The sequence below is a fragment of the Ambystoma mexicanum genome, chromosome 9 (genome assembly GCF_040938575.1).
Source record: "Ambystoma mexicanum isolate Mex_15411 chromosome 9, UKY_AmexF1_1, whole genome shotgun sequence".
NCBI classification, from domain to species: Eukaryota; Metazoa; Chordata; class Amphibia; order Caudata; family Ambystomatidae; genus Ambystoma; species Ambystoma mexicanum.
Genome location: NC_090931.1, coordinates 780605690 through 780620901, shown reverse-complemented (window position 1 = coordinate 780620901; position 15212 = coordinate 780605690). Strand labels below are relative to the sequence as shown.

At 43.4% G+C, this 15212-nt stretch overlaps 1 protein-coding gene across 2 annotated transcripts in view; it reads left to right on the top strand.

The window, feature by feature from the left end:
- Positions 1 to 15212, top strand: part of DNAH7 (dynein axonemal heavy chain 7) — a 1167586-nt gene that overhangs the window by 321485 nt on the left and 830889 nt on the right. For both annotated transcript variants that reach the window (XM_069615701.1, XM_069615700.1), the window contains one exon: positions 12476 to 12669. In XM_069615701.1, the coding sequence (XP_069471802.1) occupies positions 12476 to 12669 (194 nt within the window). The remainder of the gene's footprint in view (positions 1 to 12475; positions 12670 to 15212) is intronic.

Here is a 15212-nt window from a genome sequence, read left to right as displayed (position 1 = left end):
CTCCAACTAGACCTACAATGCTCTCGTTCAAATGGTGCCTCCTTTACATTGCCTGTTGCATTATGAGCTGGCTATATATCTAATGATAAGACAACTTTCTGTTTAACCCCTGCCAGCTTCATCATCAAGGCTTTTATCATAGTACATGCAATAACAACAAAATGCAATACAAAACATTCAACAGTAAAACAGAATACATCTTTATCTGCATGTACCGTACAAGGAATGCCCTAAAGGCCAACGTGCGAACTGTGCTATTAGTGCAAAATAAGCAAAGGTGTAAGCATTCCAATCTGTGCAAACTCCGCAAAAGAACACAGTACAAAATCGTGCAATGCACATTTAACCGATGTTAACAATTCATTGGGTGAACCCATATCCGCAAACCTCATTAGCCTCGTTCTTTTGGCCCACGCTTGGTGGATACAGCCTGCCTGCTTCAGTGTGTAGCTCAGCGACGACTGTTGTCCTTCTGGGCTAAAACGGGCACCAATGAGATCACACAAAACACCATTTCAGATACCTTTTAATGGACTCACTGAAACTACCATGCTGCGGTGGTACAAGGCATTAGCTTTCGAAGTCAGAAGGCAAATGAGGAACAAAAAGGCGAGGTAAACCTCGTATAATCTCAGTGGAGACAGCCCTCGCTATCAGAATATACAAAGCCTTAATGACGAATGCCAAACAACTCATATCTTGCATTATTAGTGTGAAGCATTCATGCTTTACCAACTCCATTTTTTTTTTATAATTGACATTTTCGAATTTCCAGGTTCTTATTGATTCGCTGGACATATAGAAATGACATTTTCAAATTCCCTGCAAAAATGTTTGGCATGGGCCCCTCCAAACTGGACATTTTTGGGAAAATGAATTGATTGGTTCAAAGTTATTAAGAAAACATAGAGGAAAAGGTGCTTCCATTGAACGCACGTAGCATGAAAACTGCAGGTTGGATTTGGAAACAATGCTGTGGGTGGTGTGATCTTGTTAGCTACTAGGCTAGGCGGGGGGGGGGGGGATCGGCCTCGTCCACAGGCCGGGGCCAATGGCCATGACAGCCCTCCTTCTTTTTTATTAATTGGGGCAACATCGATAGTGGGCAAGAGAAATACAGCCAGTGGGCCCCAGAAAAGATATATAACATACAAATCTGTTGAAATTCAGTGAGGGGAGGATTGGAGGGGGGGGAGCTGTCGGGGGTCAGGCAGGCATCTCCAGAGTGAACTCCGAGTTAAGATAGTAATCACTTCCCACATCCTCTGAATTTTATGGGTTTTGTTGTGATAAATCAGATCATCTTAACTCTGTCTTAACTAAAGAACAAAAGTTTTTCAGTGGTTTTTTACATTATGCATAATATGTATATTAAAAAAAACTTTTTTTACATTATGTATAATATACATATTATACGTCGGCGATAGAAGTCTGTATACGTAGACCTTTTGCTGGACATGCTAGGGTGACATTTTCTGAAATAGGTTTGTAACATTCCCCCTAAAACTGAACATTTTGGGAAAGATTAAGTTTTGCACCTACTCCTGTTCATTTCCCATATAGAAAAAGTGCAATTTCTGAACAGCCATAGCGCAAAAAACATTGGGTGTATTTGACCAAATAAGAAACAACTTGGGCACAAATTGTTGACATTATTTCCTTGACTGCTTTGGGGTAAATCTGTCCCGTAGTTTTTCAAATATTCAACAGAGGAGATGGTTATTTTGAATGGCTTGCGTTCTCCCACGTATTCCTCATCTCTTTTGATATATTCCTCTCCAGGTTCAGCTGCTTTGTAATTTATTTCCAGCAGAGGGTGCTGTGCGTCGATGCAGTCGACTCAATGTCCCTCGAGGGTCTGTCTCGATGTCGACATCATCACTGGTACATAAAGCAAACGCAGCGCCGGTTAGCTTCAGTTCTGTTTTTCTGTGATAGCTAACGCTTTGAGAATTATGGCGTACTTCGGTTCCAGTTATAAACTGCATCATACTCAAAAACGATTGCCTCTTCATCGACGCCATCAACCCTGAAGACTGGGTTACAAAAATGCCATGATTGCAGCACCCATACTCAAAAACGATTGCCTCTTCATCGACACCATCAACCCTGAAGACTGGGTTAAAAAAATGCCATGATTGCAGCACCCAGATGTCGCTCACAGACCTTAATCGAGTGTGTCTGTGGTGTTTTTGCATGGAGCATGAGACGGCAAACTGTCGAACCTGTCAAGCAATGACCGGTAAGTCGTTGAAAGAGCAGAAAGGGGAATCTGACATGGGCAGCTCCCAAACTAAGTCCCCGGCGACGACTCCATCGAGAAAGCACTCGTCTGACAAGTCGAGAGGTGACTCTCCACGAAGGAAGAAGTCCAAAAAAGCGGGCTTGAACCAGAAGTGGGTCGCACCATTCTTCATCTTCCTCAAACAAGATGAAGAAAAGACGCCATAGGTCACCTTCCACCTCTTCCTCTGATAATTCTCCTGAGAGAACAATATCTTGCCCATCCAAATCAACTCCTGCTGAATGGGAGGTATTGCTAAACATTTTCGAAAAGGAGGCTCTGAACCCCTCGAAACAGAATACCAAGAGTCATGCTCCTGTCGCGCCATTGAAGGCCGACGGGGAGAAGACTAAGCCAAAATGATGCGCACCTTCAAGCCCGGGACACAGGCCGAAAACCCACCAAGAGCCTCCGAAGTCTCGACTCAATGATTTCTCGTTGAGTCGAGATCTGGACGGTTCTCCCATTCGATGCCCTCGAGGGGATTGAGCCCCTCGAGGGCTTCGATAAAGTCTTCAAAAACATTGATGCCATTAGCATCCAAAGCATCAATGCCATTAGTGTTGAGACCATCAACGCCATCAAGGTCAAAACAATTGATGCCGAGTGTGTCGAAGCCGTCGGGGTCAAGACTATCAATGCCTTTGCCTTCTAAACCTGCCATTGTCACTAGGGAGGCTGAAAACACTTTTAAACCTTTACCTAGGAAGGATTTCTTCAAGTCTTTCTCTTCAATTTATGAGGAACATGAACCTTCAGTCACAGATACACCTCCTTTTGGTTTAGAGTATGGTACGCCAAACGTCCCTGAAGCCCTGATCTCAGAAGAGTCAAGGCTAAAAGACCTATATAAAAACCCTTTAGTGAGCCAGTGGGATTGACACTTCACCAGAACTAGAATTTGGAAAAGCGGACCCTGCAAAACACACTGATGCCCCATACAGACATCCTATGTCTAGGGTAATCGTTTCTAGGATGAGGTAGGCCTGCTCCCCCATTTGAGCAAGAAGACCTGACCGATATCCTTGATAAGGGTCCTCAGAAGGATCGGATACTCCCTTTTCATATTGCCCTGCAAAAAAGGGTAAAAGCAAACTGGGCGGCACCGGAGGCAAGTCCAGCGGTGAATAAAAACCTCACCAGAAAGTACAGGCCATCCAGTAGCGATCCTGACTATTTGTCTAAACATCCTACGCCAGAAAGCCTGGTAGTTCAGGCTGTGACTTCCACCTCCAAACAAGCAGCGTATCTAACAATTCCCACAGACAGGGATGATATGCGTTTCGACACTTGGGCAAGAAAAGTGTTTTCTGCTGGGAGCATGACTCTTAAATCTGCAAATGCCATTTTTGCCTAGCTAATTGTACTTTCACCCTGTGGGATTGTATAGCCATGGCGGCAGAGCATATTCCCGAAGGGCAAGAAAGAGATGCTTCCTGGATATGGAAAAATACTGAAAGGAGGCTATGTGTGAGTCTCTTTAGTCAGGACTGGACTCTGCTGACAGTATCAGCAGAGCCATGGTGGCAAGCACAGTAATACGCAGGTATGCGTGGTTGAGGAAGCCAGGATCTGCACTGGACGTGCAGGCTAGGCTCCTCAACATGCTCTTTGACGGCACCCAGCTGTTTTGCAGCAAGGCTGATGAAAGCCTAGAAAAGCTGCATACCTCAAAGGCGGCAGCCAATTCCCTTGGTGCTGCTATTAGACAGCCACAACCATCTCACCCCACCGGATCATCTTGGAGGGGTAGGTCTTTTCATTTCTAATCCTCAGTTGGAAGAGTGAGAGGACTGGCAAAGAAGATTCCCTCATGGTGGACGAGGGAGAAGTGCAAAGCCTGCCCAGGCAATGGCTACTTTACCCTCAGCCGTTGCTTTAGCCAACTCAAAACCTCTCTGAGGCCCTCACCCACACTACCCTGGTGGGAGGCAGACTCTAACAGCATCTGCAAGAATGTCAGGGTATTAATTCAGATGCGTGGGCGATGGAAACAGTAGCTCCGGGTTACTGTCTCCCCTTTCTATAAAGGCCCTAAGACCATCCAGCGAGGAGCCACTCATTCAAAGTTCCAGATCTATTCCTTGTGCAGAAAATGTTGAACCTGCTAGAGAAAGGTGCTATTAAACCAGTAACTGAAACAGAGAGGAACAAAGGGTGGTACTCTCCTTATTTCCTAATTCTGAAGCAGGACGGGGGAATGAGACCTATCTTGGACTTAAGATGCTTGAACAAGTTCCTCAGGAAGGACGAGTTCAAGATGGTCATACTTTCTAAGATCCTTCATGCTCTCCAGGTCCAGGATTGGATGGTGTCATCGGACCTTCAGGATGCTTACCTTCATGTGCCTATCCATCTTAAGCACAGAAAATACCTGGTTTGCTGTTGGCGGTTCTCATTATCAGTTCTGAGTTCTGCCATTTGGGCTGACCTCCACCCGAGCGTTTTCACAAGCTGATGGCGGTGGTGGCAGCGAGTCTCAGGAGAGGGGGGGACTCGCATCTACCCCAACCTGCACAATTGGTTGAGCAGGACACATTCTCCCAAACAAGTCCTGGAACATCTCAGCATCACCTGCCACTCTCTCGACAGACTGGTCTTCTCCCTCAATTACAAGAAGTCCCACATGATACCATCTCCAAGACTCCAGTTAATCTGAACTGTCTTGGATGCATCCTTGGGAAAAGCCTTGCCACCCGAGGTGAGGGCTCGGTACATTCTGTAGATGGTCACCAAATTCCAGAGTGCCCAGCGGCTTCTGGCCTTCGACCTTTAAGGTTGCTCGGCCTCATTGTATCCTGCATTTTCCTGGTGCCACAGGCTCACCTGAGAATTAGATCCCTCCAATGGGCTCTGAGGACTCACTGGTCTCAATTCTCAGGCAAGATGTCAGACCTTCTTCAGGTTCCAAGCAGAGTCACGCATGATCCCCTGTAGTGGGCCTGCAAGGACAACATTCTGAAGGGAGAACCTTGTTGGCAACCATGGCCGGAGATAACAGTAGTGATGGATACCTCACCCAAAGGGGTGGGGAGCCCACGCCAACGATTTGACAATCAGCGGTCGTTGGTCTCCATAGGAGTCTAAACTACACATCAACCTTTTGGAGTTGACAGCGATCAGACTAGCGCCGAAGGCCTTTTTGCCCTCTGTACCGGGAAAGAATGTCCTGATAATGACAGACAAAACAGTGGCCATGCACTAACTCAACAAGAGAGGAGGTGTACGTTCACTACCACTGTGCAGAGAGGCGATGCAAAAGAGAACACAGTGGCAGACGCTTTGAGCAGGTGGAGTACAGTTTTGACAAATGGGAACTAGCTCAGGAAGTCCTTCAAGAGACCTTTAAGAACATCTTTTTAGTTCAGTTAACATCAGCTCGCAGGGTGAGTGAAATTCGTGCCTAATCTTGTAAGCCTCCATATACTACCTCCTTTAAGACCAGGATAGTTCTTAAAGTCAAACCAACATTTCTGGCTAAAATTGTATCAGATTTTCATTTATCTCAAAAAGTGTTGTTAACATCTTTTTATCCGCCTCCACATCCTGGCAAGGATGAGGAAAGGCTGCATAGACTTGATCAAAGATGAGCTCTTAGCTTTTACATTTCTAGAATGGCTAAGTTATGTCAAGTTGAACATGTTTTTGTTGGGTATACAGGTCACAGGTTGGGCCTTGCAGTCACTAAACAATCTTTGTCTAGATGGATTATATTGGGCATTACGGAATGCTACAGATTGGCTGAGAAAGATCCCCCAGAAGGCCTTAGAGCCCATGCCACAAGGGGCATGGCAAAGTCTTTTGCTTTACATAGAGGGGTGCCGATGCATGATATTTGTGCGGCAGCTACATGGTCTTCCATTCACACTTTTACTCAACATTACTGTCTGGATTCATCCTCAGGCCAGCAAGAAGGATTTGGGAAGGCGGTTTTACACTTTGTCCATGACAAATCTTAAGAGCACTTCTAAAATTCTTACTTCTTCCTCCAAATCTGACACTGCTTTGGGAGTCTATCAAAAGATGAGAAATACGTGGGAAGACACAATCCATTCGAAGAACAAGTTACTTACCCCTGGTAACCAGCCATTTGTTTTTTTTGCTAAATGTGAGCGGCTCCTGCTCTAAAACTGGGGGAAGGAAAAATGAAGTGTTCAAAATGCTATTCAGAGGAGTGAAGAGGATGCAACCACATCAGTCTATAGGTGCGGAGGGAGGAAAGAGGACACCATGATAAGTTGGGGATTTGGGGGTGGTCTGGGGAGCCAGTTACCAGTAGAACATTTTTGGCTTATAGGGGAATACAGAGGGAATCTTGCGAGATTACTTCGGCAACGGTACAAGACGCGTCCAGAAAAGAAACTGCCTTGCACAATCCGAAGAGTGATAGGGGTTAATGGGAGAGGGCTAGGGAGGGCAAAGTGTATTGTGGAGACTGGGGGTCTCCAAGAAAAGAGGAGGGGGCACATGATGAGTGCATGTGAAGATGGGGAAAAGTTTTTAATTCTGAAGCTTTTTTTATCGTGAGGAATCGCCATGCAGTTGCACTACCGTGGTGGACGGCATAATCGGAATTGATTATTGTGGGAATAGGGAGTGAAAAAAAATATTTTACACCTGCAGTGATCACATCTACTAGGCAGGGGGAAATTGGTCTTGGGAGGGAGGGGGAGAATTGGTGTCATATGTGCAGTGGCCATGGCCACATGCCATGGCTAGTGGGCTCCAATGAAACTTATTGGTGCAACATGTACAGTGGCCACCGACGAAGGCCATGGCTAGTGGGCCCTGAAGGAACTATTGTATAGTATAACAAAACCCTTGAAAGTTAAGGTGATCCAATGTAACGCAACAAAACCCTTGAAATTCAGCGGATGTGGGAAGTGGTGACCACTCGATGTCCCCCCATTGCAAAGCCCATGAGCACATACATAATATAACAGAAGGGATTCACAATGACATTCAAAATGACTTCAAGGGGAAATCTACGTTGGGACACCAAGTTAAGATGGTCATCACATATTCACGGAATTTCAAGGGTTTTGTTGCATTAAATCTGATCGCTTTAACTCTCAACTAAAGTTTTTCACCGATTATTTATTTATTTATTTATATGCTGTTCTTTGTGTTGCCATATAGAATTATAATTATGCCTCTCACCACAGTCCTCTTATCCTTTGCGCACAGAACGCACATTCTCACATTCATATTGAAAAATGCAGAGAAAGAGATGGAAGTCTCTTGCCTTTATTTAAAAAAAAAAACAGAAGACAAATAAACCCAGCCTCCTGTTACAAACAAGGAGAGAGGGGCTGGCATCTGGCTTTCGGAAGATGAACAAGGAAGGTAGGAGAATGAAAGGAGTGGGGGGTGGTGGGAGAAGGGAAAAGAATGCAAGCCCATGGATATGGATTGAGAGAAGTGCCTGGTATATTTCGTTTTATCAAAACAAAGGAGGTGATGGCCGGGAGGTTTACAATCAATCTTAGCCACTGGCATTGCTCTGGGAAACCCTCCAGACCATCGTTCTTCGTCTGCCAAGTCATTACAAAAGGGAAAGACCATATGCAAAACATGCTTGGTCTCAACCCATTTTGTTTGATACTAGCTTGACACATGTTGTTAAATAAGGCTTTTCTTGTTGCCATAATTGTATCAACACTATGAGGCGTGATGTCACAGGCTATGACCAATATGCCAGGATATCTTTTGTTTGGGGAATTTGGGAGAGGTAAGAAAAGGAAATGTGCATAATATGTAAAGTGCCCTATTGTTGTCAGAGAGGATGGCTTGTGGGGGATTTGTTTGCATAATACCTGTTCATACTTCATATTAATAAACAGAAATATCAGTGAAAAACTTTAAGGGGGCATTATGGTTGCAGTGTAAAATCTAAAATCCCAAGAAATTGGCTGTTCTCATAATAACTTGCATCTCCCCCATGCACCGCTAAGACCGACACAAATGACATCACAGGTGATATCACAAATGACTTCAAATATGGTATTGTGGTAACACGCCTGATACTTTAAGTGAGTGTTCAGGTTGGCTTTGTAGTGGTGTGAAGTCAGTATTTGTACCTTAACAATGTTGATCCCACTCTTTGTAAACTTTACATTTTGTGAGATTACTCTTCGCTCTTTAAAAAAAAGTTGGTTATTTAAATTTAATTTCAGTGGGGGGTTTGTGGGGACTGTGGCGTGAGTGTAAGGCATATGAGCCACATGGTTTAAATTTCTCACAGGTGCACAATTTAAATCTCATATATTTATTTGCATTTTAAAGCACTCACACAGCCCACAGGCATCGAGGCGCTGTTACAGGAATTGTTTGTTTTTTAGTTGTGTAATTGTTTTTTTTTGTTTTAGTTTCTTAGTTGCGTATTTATAACGTGCTAAATACCCAGAGGTTTCTAAGTGCGGACCCGGGTACTGAACCTGTGTTGATTTGTGTCATCTTGCTTCCAAGGTGAACACGTTGCCGCTGAGCTATCCTCCCGGGACATATGTCTTGTATACATATGAAAATGCACTTCAGTTAGTTCTAACTTTCATGTGAGCTTTATACGTGTTGAAGTGTACATGTACATGTCCAGTTCGTGTACAAGATACCCATTAGTTTAATGCATGCCTTCTAGCCCTTCTATGCATAGACGTCTGGGTAGCATAAGTGTGTGTTGTGTGTGTTGTGTGTGTGTGTGTGTGTGTGTGTGTGTGTGTGTGTTGTGTGTGTGTGTGTGTGTGTGTGTGTGTGTGTGTGGTAAGTGTATGTCATAAGAGCGGGTTCATGAGTGTGTGTGGTGTATAAGTGCCTGGCATATCTGTTTGTCATACATGTAGTAGTATATCAGTGTTGTGAAGTCATATTAAATGCACATGTCCTATTTGCTCTCTATACATATCCAAACTCCCATAAAAGTGAGTCTCTACTTTAATGTGAGATTTTTATATGTTTGGTAATTCAACCACAGATTCTTCAGGTGGTTCGGTGAACGTCTTTAATGGCAGTCAGCAAAGCCAGATAACACGGGACAAACTGCAACCCAATGACAGGACGAGACTGGGCACAGCAACCCCCCACCTACAGTGCACAACCCTTTTATACAGAAGACCAGTCAAGCATTACAATGGAAGGGGTGGTTCAGGCATTGCATGATATTGACAAGCAACAATGTTTTAGCACAATGTTCACAGGTTCTCAGCACTGAGTCATAGGCAAATGCAACTTTCTCATGCACGGGACACATGCAGTTATGGCAATAAGGCACGGTTAAACCTGGAAGTCAGTGAGTGACTTAACCTAGATAATAAAGCAACTGAGGGTACACTTAAGCCCTCATTATAAGTGTGCCGGTCTGGAAAAAATGGCAGTAAAAATGTCGGTAATTCCGGCCCTGGCATTTCTACCACACCGACACTCTTCAGGTTTGCCGATGGGGGCCACGGATCTCCCAACATGCCTGACCTGCTGGGAGTTCAGGCCCTTACCGGCAAATCATTGCCAGAATTAACAGCGCTGGTAATTTTGGCAATCCCATCCCATGGAGTCCTCTAGGACTGTAGGACTCCATGGGAATGGGAACTTACCGGCACTCCACTGCCCGCAATATACCAGTAATACCAGGATATTTGGCAGTGGGGACAGTAAGGCAGGTTTGCCGGTATACCGCTGGAATGACCGGCAGAATACCAGTAAACCTATAATGAGGGCCTCACGTTTTCCCCCACAGTAGGCATATAAAGGTTTTAGAATTTCTACATGCACAAAATGTACATCTCCCATAGGTTTCATATACGTATGAAAATGACTTCAATCTTCACGAGTGAAGCATATAGAAGATTTACACTGAATGTGTTTGTAATAGCATGTGTTGCAAGAGAATGTGAGTTAAGTGTGTGTTGGAAGATCACATGGTGTAAATGTGTGTTTTTAAGTGTGTTGTAAGAGCATGTCGTAAGTGGTTGAGTTGTAAGTCTGTTTGGTGGGCAAGTGAGTGTATGGCGCATAATATTTGGTATAAAGTCATGAAATGCTCATGTGCTTTATGCCTCCGGGACATGTAAAACCCACATTACATTGAGGATTGACTTTAATGTGAGATTTTATACGTATAAGAGGTGAATGTGAGTTGTACAGTTCGTACATATACACTATATATATAAATATCTATATAAATCGTGAACACTGACATCAAACTCAGTGCTGACTTTGATGTGTGTATGTATAGTGTCATATACGGATACAATGTACATCTTCTACGTGTACTGTTTGTGCAAAAGATGCACATTCATTCTGCAAATGAGTGATGTATAAATCATCTCTAAACCGGAATATCTCGAAATTGGTCAGCTTGATTTTTTTAAATCATGAAAAGATCTTGGTACATGGAAAAAAATCGAAAATCAAAGCCCCAGATTTTGAGGTATTTGGCCCAGATTCTATTTTTACCTGATGTGAAAATCCCATGTTCAAAATGTTTCAAAAAAGCAATCCAAACAACATTTTTCTAATTAAAATATGAAGGTGTCCATGACAAATTCTAAAATGTTCCACACAGGGGCAGCTGCCTAGAAATTGTACGTTAAAATCTGTTCCCATTTTTTTCATGTAAGGGTTCAGGAGTTATTAAGAAAGGTTATTTTCTGAAATTTCATGTACAATCCCACTTAACTTTAACTATACCATGCACCAACATGATGGCATAATGTGCGCATGTTTATTCAGTTACAAACTTTGGTAAAATACAATTACGATGCTCCAACTCATCACAAGAAAAACCATGTTTGTTCTCATGGAGCATTCCTTCTGTGTACTCATGTATGTGGTCCTGGAATGAGCAAAGGGGGCTTGGACCTCATTTCAGATTGTTGTCACTGCACAAATCTTCTGAATGTAATGGGGTTTGTTGTGATGCATTGAATCCTCTTAAATATACTGTAACTAAAGTTGTTTCACTGAATTTCAAGAGTGTTCCACCTTTTAGGATCCCCGTCCTCCCTTCTGCTGTGTAAATACTCTCTTGCCCTCTCATATTATTGTTTTACCTTGCTCATTCCCATGATGCACTTGTTTTCTGTTCACCTCTTGCCGTGTTCCTGCAGTAAGACAGAAATGATCTATCCCAAAACCGACTCCCCAGCCCTCTGTAAAATTTCCAAGTAACCGCTTGGTTCTCTTTTACCATTCCCACCCCTCCCCAATTTGATCTCATGTATGTGGATGAGCAACACCCTTTTTCCTCCTGTAGACATCATTTTGAGCCCTTTTAATTTTCGGCTTCCTGCAGGGATACCTTGGTAATTGCTTGTATCAAGCAAAGAAAAGAGTGGTGCTTTTCATTTCTGAAAAGCCTTAGTGGTGAAATGCACCATAGGAGATATGTAAGAGTTTGTTTGGACTCGTGAAAAACTTAAGTGAAGAGAAAGTCAATTTGAAAAGATTAATTTCAACAGACCCCTTGAAATTTGGCAGGTGATGCAAGTTACAACAACCTTAACTTTCAGTCCTCCATTTTTCAGCCAATGAGCACATAGATAAGATCACAGATGGAATTTGGTGTGGTGGTTGGAGTAGTTGCCTAGTTAATTCAACTCATGTTGTGTAATTAATGTACAAAATACCTTGATATGTTAGATTTACTGTGTACGTGGGGTGTGTGTGGATTATATGTGTTATATAGAGAAATATGTGTTAAATGAATTATAATTGCATTCTAGTCGCAAATATGGAAGTTATTACCTTGTTATGAATGTTTCATATATGAAAAAAGTCCCTAATTTAATAGATACAAATAAAATATCATAAAAGTCTACTTCTCTTTACCGAAAACTGCATCATCAGCAATGGCAAACAATCGAAATTCTAGAATGTTCCTTTGGTGGTTGATGGGGAATATGTGATTGATGTTGAAACCTATTGTGGCATCATTCACCAGCTAACCCCTTAAAAACCAAATGGTCCTCTGTAAGAGTAACCAAGCTCCATGTCGCTCATCTCCCACTGCTTTATTTTAGTAGTTCCCTTTTTAATGAAAAATGTAGAGATCAAATGATTAACTCAATAGAACCAATAACTTATTTCTTAAAAGTACCAGTGTAGACCTCAGTCCACCAGCACTGAGTGCCGGAATCTTACAGTACAGACATGGGGAATGGAGCAGCAAAGTGACTATGCATATTGTTTTCATTCTAGGACAAGCATGTTCTGTCAGTGGTGAGTATTGACAAGATGCTGGATAAACTGAAAAAGTCAAATGAACTCTTGGAGCTAATCCTGAAAGGACTAAATGACTACCTGGAAAAGAAGCGCCTCTTCTTCCCGCGATTCTTCTTCCTGTCTAATGACGAGCTTCTTGAGATTCTGTCGGAAACCAAAGATCCAACCAGGTAACACCCCCACAACTGGTTATGCCAACTTTGAGCAGTGTTTTAAAAAAAAAAACGCTGATTCAAAAGTAAGTGTGCTTTACACATAAGTATTGTAGTGGTGATGCTCTAATTCTCTGTTTGAAGCACTATATAGAACACATTTCATTTTTATCATAATGATGGAGTTGCCATTACTCTGATGGTTCTTGGAACCTTGTTAAAATGTAAATGATGCATTACCGAGAAGTCTGTAACCTGCGGCTCTTCACAAATATTATGGGCTATGACTCGCATGATCCCTCACCATTTACTATGCTGGCTAGGGATCATAGGAGATTTAGTCCAAAACAGCTGCTCTGCTAAAGGTTGCATGCACTTGAAATCTCACTGTTCCGTACAGTAACATATCTGAGTAAGTTAAGTGTGCCACTGAGACACCTTTGACCGGATCAAGTCAACCATTCATCCGTACAGGATTAACATTTTCAGTTCAAGTAAATTGGGTAACTACATGTATTACTATTAAAATGCTCTAAAATCACAACTAATGTTACGGAAGTCACTGATCTGACTCTTGGGTGAAGGGTGTGGTAGACATGGGGGCTGTGTGCTGCCACCTACCAAGTGATGCTGTGCCCTGGGGTGGTGTGGGGAGGATCCCCGAGCCTACCCTGCCACACCCCATTCATCTGGCAGGGTCTTCTCACAAGCAGAACACCTATGGCCATACCTCTTTAAGGGACACTCATGATACAAAGAGAGTCACGCAAAAATTAGTTATCCCTGGGTATGATGAACCCAAAGCCATGCTTTTTCCCAAAATGGCAAAATCCCCACTGCATTCACAAGACCTGAGTATTCCTGGTGTTGGTCTGTCGGAATCCTGCTAGTGAAGGGATTTGGTCCAGGAGGCACAAAGATCAGGAAAACCCAGAAACCGTAAAAGGGAAGTCAAACAAGTATCTCTATTTACCAACCTCCACTGCATGGCAATCTAGATTGGTTAAAGTGGTTTATATAAAAGGTGATGCAGTACATCCTCCTATACTTCAGTCCCCCTTAAGGCCAGGACATGTCTTATTCCAACTTCTTTCTTTGTGCTACAGCACAGTCTTATACTAGTTGATCTTTCTCGTCACATTGCATAAAGAGTCCCAGATTTCAGCAACCATTTCTTTCTTTATCATTTAAGGGCACCCAGGGCAGCCTGATTTGCATAGATGTGGGTACTTCTGTGAATGAAAACCGAAGGGAGGGCCATCTTGGGCTTGCTGTAAATGTTGAACTTGAGTTTTTCTATGCTCCAAGACTCTGGAACCTCCTCCCTGGCAACATCAGACTCACCCCATTGCTTCTACAGTCCAGGAAAGAGCTCAAGACCCTCCTCTTCAGTGAATGGCTCCTACGCAACACCTAAGCCCACAAGCCCTCCACTCCCCACCTTACCTAGGACTCAGTGATCTGCTCCTCACTGTTTCCTCCCCTTGTTTCTTGTAGATCCCTTACTGTTAATTGCCCACCCTCCCCTATTAGCTCTGCGCTCCCTTTTTCGCTGCTTCCCTCACTTTATACCCCCCACACTCCCTATGATTGTAAAGTGCTCTGTTGCTTCCTGAAGCTGGGTCCACACGCAATAAGTACCTTAATAATAATAAATAATAATAATAATAATAATAATAATAGTAATAATTCTTCTAGTGTGGCATGTTGGCTATATTTGTACATTGTGGCAGCAGCTGACTTTGTCTTCCACAGTGCCTTGTGTTCAGCACAGGACTAGAGGACAAGCACTGCAGAGCTCTATGGCACTGGTAGCATCAAGGGCTCCTAATGCCACCACTGCAGAACTTCAGGCTGTCATTCTTGATGTGTATGACCGTGGGCCTCCTTCGAGGAAACGAGGTGTTGAAAGCGGCGCTACTAAGCATCAGTGCAGTGCTATGTATAGCCGGCATGATGCCAGATAATTTCTTTTTGATTTAGTTATTCAAATTTATGCTCAGTGCTGCCCCTAACCAGAGGGTCTCAGAGCACATTAGAAGGTTCAAAGGTTGAAAAGGTGGGCGGTTACAAAATGTTTTCAGAATAAGATAGAAAGATTAGGATAGACCAGTGGAGGCAGGGGAGAGAAGCGCCAGAGGTGTCATGCTTGCCCAGGGACTTTCAGGTGGAAGACCCAGCTTGGAGTCATATAGGAATATGGATGCCTGGTTAGGCAGCAAAGAAGAGTATGACATAGGTGGCTTGGAGGATCACTATTCCAGAGCACAAGTTGGCTTTGGTGAGATTGAGGCTGTATTCCTTATGGACCTAAAATATGTAAGTGGGCTTGATACCTTGTCTGAGATAGTGCTTAATGAATGAGTGCCTGTCTGCTCTAATGCAGAATTTGTGTCATAGATAGGTCTTATGGGACAAACCTTGTACATTCAGGCAATTGGCACTGCTGATCACTGGAGAAGGATAATGTCATGTCCGGCAGGGAAACAGTTAACCCGGTGTGACGAGCAACCCTTGTCACACCGAGCATTGCCCAATAAGGTTTGCGGATGCTTGCAAAT